Source organism: Sinocyclocheilus anshuiensis, unplaced genomic scaffold, assembly GCF_001515605.1.
Source record: "Sinocyclocheilus anshuiensis isolate Anshui unplaced genomic scaffold, SAMN03320099.WGS_v1.1 scaffold2901, whole genome shotgun sequence".
In the NCBI taxonomy this organism is placed as follows: Eukaryota; Metazoa; Chordata; class Actinopteri; order Cypriniformes; family Cyprinidae; genus Sinocyclocheilus; species Sinocyclocheilus anshuiensis.
In genome coordinates, this window is record NW_015537927.1 from 118,259 (window position 1) to 129,407 (window position 11,149).

The following is an 11,149-nucleotide window of genomic DNA, read 5'->3' on the forward strand; positions in this document are numbered from 1 at the left end:
TGAGTAATACTAGGATCCACCCAAAAAGACATCAATTCATATATATATATATATATATATATATATATATTAATAAATACACTAATCATTTTCCTAAAGGCATACTAGCAGATTTCCCCTTTGGAAACAACTCTAATTATTTAAAAAAAATCACATCTTTTACAGGTCTACTTCAGTACTGATTGCAAAAGCCCTCCAGCCTAGAAACATATTCCAGTAATTTCCTTTCTGTAAGGTGTTTGTTACACCAATACCACTTTTGAAAATCAATTCACACCAAGGCAGATTTTTTAATTTGAGTAGCCTACATGCTTGTAGCAATCACTCCCCCTGAGAACATTTACCCACTCGGCTGCGTCTTTGAATTAGCGGAGGTCAGATGTTTACTAGGAGCGGCTATTTAATCACTGCAAGAAACAAGGAGAAAAACATCAAAGTGTGATTTAACAAGCTGTAAAGCAGCGGGGCACCCATTAGCTTTTATGGAATGTGATGGTCTGGGTTAGCTCAAGATATATTATAAGATGTAAATCACAAAAACACTGTCAGTCAGTAACATTCATGTAATTTTAAGGTGAATAATGTCATTAACTTCAAGATAACAACATTATTATGAGCAAATGAGCACACGAGCTAATTGGGGATGCTATACTCTGATTTAAAACCAACTCGTACACTTCAAATTAAAGCTTCCAAAAGGAGGTTTTTGCAGCAATGACATAAAATAACTATTTCCCCAAAATAAGTTTCAGTGAAAAGTTCTTAAAAGAACCTTTTTTTTTTCTTAGTGTAAAGAACACCTTAATATTCTAAAGAAACTTTGTCCACTAGAAAGAACATTTTGTGCAATGAAAAAGTTCTGTGGAAATTAAATCCATTGTTATGGATTCTTTGTGGAACCATAGATGCGAATAAATAACTTTTATTTTCAATAAGGTTCTAATTTTAAACAAGAAAGTTCTAATCTAAGTTATCTAATCTGAACAAATATGGCCTCCAACTGAAAAACACAAGCAATTAATTGAGTGTTCAATTATCTCATTAAATATTAATTTACTCTCATTAAAAGTTAATTCGAAATACTGAATGTTGCAAATACAGGTATCTGTGCAGAAGCAAAACTTCCAGATGTTCCTGTGAGAAGATCAATGCTTGCGAGCCACACAGGAATGTGGATTCTGTGGGAAAGCAGGACAGTGTTTCCATAAATCTGAGCTCCTGATAAATGACCTCACACATGACTCCCATATACCACAGAACTGAGCCAGCTTTCTGTCTCCAAGATTTCACTCTCAGATGCTCACTATAACTTAAAATAGCTCAAGAAGAGGATGTAAATATTGTCTTCATTGCATGCAATGTGGAGTAAAGTATCTTGCACATATATATATACAAGATATACATATCTTGCTGAATATGTATATAGATCTGTATGGAGTCTTGGCCATGGTGTGTATATACAGTATAAATATATCTAAAACACTTGGGTTAGGGTTTTTGTACATGTTAATGTTTCTCATAATCTTTCAATCAGGAGGGCTAATGCCCTGCAGAGTTTAGCTCAAACCCTGATCAAAATTACATACCTGTGATTTTCTAGGGATCCTGAAGACATTGATGAGCTTGCTCGGGTGTGGTTGATTAGGGTTGGAGCTAAACTCTGCAGGGCATTAGCCCTCCATGGCAAGATTTGAGGAACCCTGATTTAGATGTTTTTCTTTGATAGAAAAAGCTACATTGGACTGTAAAAAAAATAAATAAATGTGAAATTTACGGTAATAAAAAAAAGTGTGGATGCCAGAAATGTACAGTGAAAACTGGTAGCAATGTCTCAGGTTTTTTAATTTACAGTAAAAATAACTGTAAAATACAAAACATCATCATAGTGACACTAAAACAATGAAATAAAAATACATTTAACAACATACAATGTAACATAAAACCCTAATGTACATAACTGATAACAACAAACTAAGAAGAAACTATTAATTACTAATTATTAAAATGAACAACCATCAAATGTAAAGTCTCACACAGAATTGTGGAAACGTTTTGTTTTTTCACTGTAAATTATATGACTTGTTGTTTCACTTCCAAAAAATATTCATTTAATACTATTTTAATTAACTTTTCAGTCAGACCTATTATTTCAATGTATATAGTAATGAAACTTACCGTTAACGGATTAAATGCTCCGGTTACTATACTTAACCTGGGTTCCCTGAGATAAGGGAACGAGCATTGCGTTAATCACGCTATGGGGAAACTCCCGTTTACTCTGGAGCCTGATTTGATCACGTTCGTGTAGCTGCACGAACCAATGGCACTTCAACCCGGCAAAAGGGGTGGAGCCGACTGCTATATAAGTTGGCTCTGAGTGCCATTTCATCAAAATCTTTTGACTGAAGCGACAGTAGTCGACACGCGTGCAGCCTTATAGCACGGCAGCCTACGCAACATTCGCAACATTACGTAACCTCGATCCCTTATCTCAGGGAATCGAGGTTACGTAAGTAACCAGAGCATTTCCTTTCGAGCGGTCTCTCCCATTGCATTAATCAAGCTATGGGGAACGCATCCAATTGTGCCGTGCTATAAGCATGTGCAGAATGAAGCCGCTCTGCAAGCCCAGCGCCCATACTAAGCACTCCTGTAGGCATGAGCTAATGAGACCCGAGCCGCTAGGCTGTGGACTACATAACATGACCTTTCCCACTTACAAAAGGGGGTTAGGTAGATTAAGCAGACAAAATCCGTGCCGTCTCATGAGCAAGCAATTCAGATGCCTGAGATCGAGAATGGGCCTGAGCCCATCTTTGGGACTGAGCATCTTTTTTCGGAACAAGGAAGTAGCGCTGCCTTTTTGCAAGCAGTGTTTGCACTTCAGACCTGAGAATGTGAGCATCGTAGTTTGAATAATAGCTCTGAAGTGAGGCGGCCTGCGAGCGAACTGAAGGTAGTTACTTCGTTCAATGATGTTTAGAACCCAACTTGACACATCTGGTATAGCTTTCCAAGCCTGAAGCCCGATGGATTGTCGAGTGGCAGTTCGCTGCACAGGGTCGTGGAACTGACATTTGTGGTAATGAGGAGAGTAGAAATGCTCTTTTGAGTATGTGGATCCGCTATCATAGCGGTAGCTTGTTTGGGCATGTGCTGAATGGGGAGGATGAGCCCAACTTGAATGGAGCTTCCATCGCTCAGTGTTGAGCAGAGGAATTGAGAGCAGGTGCGGGACTTCTTCGAGGGAGTTCCAGCCTCGGCGAGAACTGACCCTCTCCTCTACCTCTCTGCATTTGGATCAGGGTTCTGAGGCTCCGGGTCCAACATCAGTCTGGGACGGGCACCTTGACGCCTAGGAAACGGGCAGGGTTTGGGGTGCTGCTGAAGCCCAGGCTCAGACTTAAGCTGGGGCTGAGGCGGCACTGGCTTGGCAGGTTGCTGAGTGGATGGAGCCTTCTGGCCATTGAAACAGCCGTCGCACTGGAGTGCTTTGGCAGGAAGTGACGCATTGCCTGCGATGACTTTTGTGCCGCTGTAAACTGCTCGGAAAACCCATCCACGGAAGGGCCAAACAGTCCTTTGGGAGAGACTGGCGAGTCTAGGAAGGCAACCTTGTCAGCACAGGCGGAGCGTGTGTAAGGCTGGGGAAGGCTTAGCTTTCCCCTGGCCATGGGGACTTGGGGCAAAAATGGCACTAAATTGGACAAAAATGCCCCTGCACAAATAAATTAAATCTATTACGTCTGTTGCTAACAAAGTGAATATGAATAGACTGTCGATTGCAGCATTAAATTAAGATCTGCTCATGTTGCACCGTATTTCATTTTAGGCGTTTTTACAGTGCTGCGTATTTTAACCAATCACACACAATTCTGTTGAGCTTAGGAATGCAATGGCCTATCAGAGGCATTCAACTGAGTCATCGTTGAAACAGATCAGTTTTGTTGACTCTTGTGAATTCTCTCATCATAAACAACAAAGCTCAGATGTATGTACAATGTAAGTAAGAAATTAATTTCACAGTGTATACAGCTTCAGTGATTATAACAATAGTTTTGTTTTTTTGAGAGTGTTTAAACTCACAATAGATCAATGTTAGTAATAATGTCACTTTCTGTATAGGCTATGATTTATTCGCTGTTTGAATAACCGTGGAAAGGAAACGTTATATAATTATCAATTTCTAACGTTTTTATTAAAATGTAATCATGTTAAATACAAATTTAGTCCCATTAAACATTTTTTTTAGCCTACATGACACCCATGTCTGTCTAAAAAGACGGGTTTATGATGTTTAATACATTTGGCTGCTTTTAGCCTTACCCTGGAGTTGGTTCACCCTCTGCCTATGCTTGTCAGCGAATGTCAATAAGCCCTGTTCGCTAAGGCTGAGGTAGTCCTGCAGGGCTTAGATGGATGCGCTGCATCGGCTTTTAACCCCAAGGCCGATGGAGGACACAAATGCACAAATGCTTCTTGCTTGCAGAGTCAGCGAAGAGATGATCTTCATCGCTGAAGGAGAAAATTCTGACGAAATGGCACTCAGAGCCGACTTATATAGCAGTCGGCTCCACTCCATTTGGTGGGTTGAAGTGGCATTGATTCATGCAGCTACACGAACATGATCAAATCAGGCTTCAGTATCAGAGTAAACAGGAGTTTCCCCATAGCATGATTAACACAAGGGAGAGACCGGGGAGAGACCGTTCAAAAAGGAACAGATTTTTACATTTTTACAGTCTTTTACCATTAAAATTACAATCATCTTTGACACCATTGTGTCTGTTGAAGAATGTTGTATAGACATTTACATTTTTATAAGGCAAATGAAGAAATGAAGACCCGCACTTGAAGAATAATAAATAATGAATAAAAGCTCTATTGTTTTTTCTCTTTTCCTCTTCAAACACACACACAAAATGGAGCTTAACTTGTATGTGAAACACCATTTAAGGATGTGTAATTTCATGTCGAATCTGCATAGCTTAGGGATACAAAAAGGACAGAAAGCAAGAACTTCATTCTCCTTTACACAAAGTTTAATTTAATTTAAATATTTTGTCCATGATGTCACACCTCTGAAAACTGTTATCCACACAATTAAACAACATACCAAGAAACAGTGTGCAAATGTGTAAAACCTTCAGGATCCAAGCTCTGCAGAGACTGTCTCGCTACAGCAGATGTTTAATAGCCAACTTAATATCCCATCTATTGTTGAATGCTGGTTTATTTGCACATGCCATTTTGTCTGGAAAGATTATGTAAACCAGTCAGGGATTGTCGTTTTAGGCCTCCCAGTGGTACTGATTGTGCTGAGCATAACAGCATGAATGATATCGTTAGGAGTCCACACATCTACCTCTGAATAATGCCCTACTCCCTACTGCTGCAAGTCATGAATCACTAAGGTTTTTTGGAGAGGTTTCATGCTTTGGTGTGGTACTTCATTAATATTTCCAAAAATGTATCAAATTTTGAACTGATTTTAAAAGCACTGTCAGATTACAGCATTAGTTGAGGATTAACCCTGATATTCCTTCTTTTGGAAGTATCACTACAAAAAGACTTATGATTTTAAACTACTAGATACTCAAGTCAGTTCTTATGTACGATTAGAAAAGCTCTGTTTTTAACCATGACAAACACGCTGTGTTACTGTCACTGTAGTTTTACAGGGTTCTGATTGGCTGGAAAGAGCTGAACACCCTCTCATATTTTGGATCTAGGTGGCAGGATCACATGATAAGTTTACAACCAGCACTTGAAGACATGTTATCTTGAGTCAGAGGACACACATCTTCCCTTCTCTCTATGTTGAACAAAAGTTTGTCTAGATTCTCAGCTTCCCAATTTTCTCAGACTGGGTCAATCAGACTTTGCTTGAGGCTAGAGCTTACCCGTGATATCTACAGCACAAACCACAAATACGCTCCAAGAATGGTGGCGGAACCACACAGTGTTCATTCTCCTCAAACCGCAGACAGGAAAAACGCTCTATAAGTACAGCACTGTCTGTGCATCATCTAACAATAATATCTTCATGACAAGGATCCTTAGTGATTATCTCATATCTTCATGCCTGCTTATACCCAGGAATTTGGTATTACTAACAATTTGACAAGCTATTTTTCTGAAAATATTACAATATGTATTACATCCATTTCCAGTTACACTGAAAAATATAAAAGTATTTTTACAAAATATTTTTTTATTTACAAATAGCCCTAAATGTCACAAACAAACAAACAAACAAACAAACTCTTTGTACTTTAAATTACTTCGATGGAATGGATTTATTGGCCTCAAAATACAGTCAACTATGCCAAATAAGAGTTTAACGATTTGTTAACTGTGTGTTTTAGCCTGTCCTATGTATATTACTGTCTCTTCAAATGTGATTACAGAAGACAATAAACATTTTATATATGTAAATAGAGCTCTTGAATAATAAAAATATTATTTGTTTATATTTTATTATACTACGTTTAATAAAAAAGCAGTTAAAGCTAGACTGTAGATAAAATGTAGTCCTTTTTGTGTGTGTGTGTGTGATTTGTTTGCTTATTTGTTTTGCTTTAAAAGTAGAGGCATTTCTAATAACAATCTGGATGCATTCTAATTTCCCGATGATCTGAATGGTTTGGATGTTACCACTGTTTTCATAGAATTAATCACAGTGTAATTGTTTAAATAGCAGTTGTAACCAAATATAAGCTACGTTTTTAAAGGTCCTGTGCAGACAAATACAAATACAAGATCCAAATACAAGATATAGTATTTCATTAATTGTTTATTCAACTATTTGTATTAACTGTTGGCAGAACAGCTAATTAATAATTTAATTTCAACTGTCTTAAATTGTCGTAATAAACAGTTCAGACTACATGGTAAAAATATCGAAATGGTAAAAAATATCAAATATGTTAAATGAAGGAAACAAATAATTGAATGAATCTTATAGGATTTTTCTGACGCCAATAACAAAACCTGCCTTAGGCTACCTACTATATGCGTTGATGATACATACATTCGGTGTCAATTTTCACTGGCCTGCGGTCAACACATCCTAAATAGCCCATGCGTGATTTACAACCACAAAGATGGATTTTCATGCCACTGCTTGTATATAAAAAAAGGATGATAATCTGACTTTTAGCCACTGTATGCATTTCGTAACATCTGTAGCCTAGTCTTTTCATGACTTCTGCTTTGATTGTTTATGAGACCACCGGACGAATTTAATTTTCGGCAACGTCTGAGTGACCGTAAAAATGATGTGACAAATAACAGGCAAGAATGAGTGTGGATTTGGATAATTGCAGCCTTCCGAAAGTGCTTGAATTGTTTGTAGCCTAATGGTCCGATAAATCACTCACGAGGCACGAGGCAAAGTCTATTTTATAATATAAGCTACGTGACTGAATAAATTAATCAGGCCTAATTATGTTTAACATTTATTTAGTGAATTTACGCTTCCTCGTTTGCAGGCCATTGCATTAAACAGAAAAGTTGTATTTCTTAAATCCTAGACACAAAACACACAATTGTGATCTAAATAATAAAAACATATATATTTATTCGATTTAATAAACACAACGATGTCATGTAGAAAAATACTAGACAGTTTTGCGATTATGTCAATTACAGGGAATTAGATTTTTTTTTTTAGATTTTTCGGACAGCCTACTTTTAAAAAGTATTAGCCTACGTTTTTTTTTCTTACTAGATCATTCTCAGCCTATTACACAAAGTAAAAATATTCTAAACATTTTCAAATTAACTCTCACTATCTCCTTATAATTAAAAAGTTTTTAAAAACGTAAAAAAACAAAAAAAAACAAAAAAAAGTTGTGTCTTCAGCACCACTTTGATTTTAATAAAAAATGTAAGGCACGTAAAACGTCTTTTTTTTTTTAGCGGGGTTAACAGTGCATATGAACTATGGAACAAATGTGCGAACAAATTAACGTTTATACTACTCAGATTGTCAAAGGCCTTCTTTTACCCTCAACCAGGAGATGCTCTGATACGGAAGAATTAGCCTATCAAATTGCACTGACATGCTAAGCATCAGGTGGAAATTTAACCAAATTGTATGTGATTCTGTATGTGATCTGAAGATATACTGATAAATGAACGCACAAACCACATCTACTGTAGATGTCACTCACCATAGCATGAGATGAGCTCGCCGTCCTCCAGTTTGTCGTCTTCAGGAGGAGTTTTGCATGTGGGTCTCTGCATGAAAACATGGTACTTGTAGGCGCTCTCGGGTGTGCTATCATCCAGTGACGGACACTCTTGGTGGAAAGGACTCCGCGGCTTGTCCCCGTAAGGTTGACCTTTGGCGGGCAGGAAAGTGGGATTGTATTTGGAGTCGCTCGGCTGGAACGTCCTGTAAGGACTGGCCTGTTGGACTCTTCCTTGCCCTGATGATGGCGAATAATATGAATCCATGGAGGTCATATCGCAGTACGAGACGCACGTATCTGCGTTCATGCCGACAAAAAAAAAACAGGCAAAATATCCTAGCTTTTTTTGTAAATCTAAACGTCACCCTCGCTCGAGTCTCCTCTCATTCACAGACGGCCATGCACTTTCTCACACACCCACACCAGGGCGACAGCTGGAGTTGGTTAAAATTATTCAGATGTTTTCCAGAGACTAGGCAAAAGCAAATGCTAGAAAGCGTCTTTAAGGTTTGGAGGAGAGAGAGAGTGAATTCTGGACGGAGGATGTTGTCCTGGTGTCTGCTAGAGTCAGTGGTCCCGTCATGATAAGACGTCAGACCGTTGAGCGAAGGAGCTTTTTCCTCTTACTAACACGTGAGAAACACAACGCATGACAGTAATACAATTAGGGACTTGACTGACAAGAGTATTACGGATAAATGGATCAAGTAAATGTCATACACAAACATTTTACACGAAAATATTTGGGGGGAAAAAAATCCAATATTACTCAAAATGCTTTAGTAGGGTATTGTAATGTAGAATATTTGAAGAAGAAAAAAAAGATTATTAGGCCTATAAGGATAAAAAAAATTTTTGTTTAAAAAAAAAAACATTTTTAATATTTTGCAATTATACAAGTTTACTATTTCATTTAAATGAGTGTTAATACTAAATAAGTTAAAAGGGTGAAATCATACATGATGACCACCTTTGAGGTCACTTAAGTTGTAAGACTGTAAAAAATATAGAATTTTCTCGCTTTTTGCATTAATGTATTTGTATGTTTTAATAAATGTAACATTTTTTTCTGTATTTTTATATGTTTTAATATCACAAGCGCCCAACTTACTGAAAGTAACAGCATGCAGCTCTGACGGCTTGAACTGACTAATAGCATCCATCTGCATCTCCCCAACACAATGTGCTCAGCAGCTCTAAGAATAGAGTCATGTTTTTGTTTGTTTGTTTGTTTTTGATGTATATTTATGTGGTTGCAGATCATTTTAAGTAATGAGTGATATATGTGACAAGTTTTTTCCTCTAATGAAGTGGCATAATTTAGAAAAAGGAAGCCATAATATATGAGACCATTATTCCTGAATTGAACCTGATTTTTGCATTGCTTGTGCAATGCATTAGTTGAGCTACAAGAACAAGTGTATTTTAAACGAAAATGTGCACTAATATTCATTACTTTCAGCAATATTTATCCTATACATTTAGTTTGTAAGTCTGTAATTTTTGGACTTTATTCAAATTATACCATACAAGTGCACAAACATTGTCAGAACAACAGCAACAACACATTTAACCATTACAATATATTATATTGTATTCACATGCATTCTGGAAAATGTCTTTTCTAATCAGTTTATGATGCGTATCTTTTGCTAAACTTATTTGACAGTTTCTGAAAGGCAAAGCAAGTCCCAAGACCATTTATTATAATAGAGTAAGATCTTTTTGATTTGCTGGGTTTTTCTGTAAAATTACACAACATAAAATATGTGTACATTGTTATGTCATTAAGTCTTCTCCAATTAGAAAATGATTTGCAAGGAGAGAAGCCTATAAGTTAGGGCTCACAGTCTGAGTATCCATCAACAAAAGTTTGTTCTGTCTATCTAATTGCATATTTGACCTTCCTGTCAAGTTCAAAAATCAACAGGGGGAATAAAAAAAAAGACCAGATCAGATTTGGACCTGTATACCTTGAAGCCTGGCTAGCTTATATAGCCCTGAAGGATAATTACAGGAATGCTGGGATTGAGAATTTGATTGACAAAAAACTACCCCTCAATTCAGTGTTCATATCACAAATGGCAGCACCGCCACATCTCTCAGTATTCCCCTGTCATGTTTTTGAAAGGATGGATATAAGGGTGACTTCTCTCTTTATTCTCTCAGTCTTTACTCCTTTCATTTACACCTCCTCAACACAATAAATAGATGCTATTCAAATGGAAAGTCTTTGCTTTACAATGACTTTGCAAAGTGTCCTCAATTAATATTTCCATATAAAATCAATAAAGTGATCCTCATGTATTATGCTGAAAACAAAAGGCCACATTACAAAATACATGAAGCTAATCTTGTCTAGGAGTGGAGGTGTCTGAGAGGGAGTCTCATAGAGATCTGTAATTGAATTCACATGAGATGGGTAGGGACACTGTCATCTGATGAGCAGATTGAATTAGGACCAGTAGTTCTACTGATCTCTAATTGAATAAGAGCACCAAAAGAGACTAAATGTGCATTTTCTAAATGTTGATGCTCCCTCCAAACATCTCACCACAAACACTTTTTGTGTAGTCGTGTATAGGAGAATCTAGTATTTCTTTGAGCACTCATTTAATTTTAAAGTTACTTTTAAATGTAAAGGTTTTAATACTAGCACAGGAGTAATTATGATTCGGCTAGCTACTGTATAATAAAAGCAAAGAGCAAAGCTATTTATAATTTAACACCAAAATAAGAAAAAGAAAAAGAAAAAAAATATATATATATATATTATCTTTCCTTAATTTCATTATAAAGTGAAAATTCTTTAATAATGAATTATTTGACACTGCCTTGTTTGACCTAAATATAAATTAATTTGGTCTCAAATTCTCAAAAGGATGAGTGTTTCAAAATGTTATTAATAATAATAAAAGGCATACTGATATGGTTATATCGTCCATTTCAAT

At 36.7% G+C, this 11,149-nt stretch overlaps 1 protein-coding gene across 1 annotated transcript in view; it reads right to left on the minus strand.

The window, feature by feature from the left end:
• The window catches only part of LOC107657598 (homeobox protein aristaless-like 4), an 18,461-nt gene extending 9,807 nt beyond the window's left edge, over positions 1-8,654 (minus strand). Inside the window, exon 1 of the mRNA XM_016445756.1 lies at positions 8,178-8,654. Coding sequence (XP_016301242.1) covers positions 8,178-8,505 — 328 coding nt within the window. The 5' untranslated portion in view covers positions 8,506-8,654. The remainder of the gene's footprint in view (positions 1-8,177) is intronic.
• Between the last annotated feature and the right edge of the window lie 2,495 nt (positions 8,655-11,149).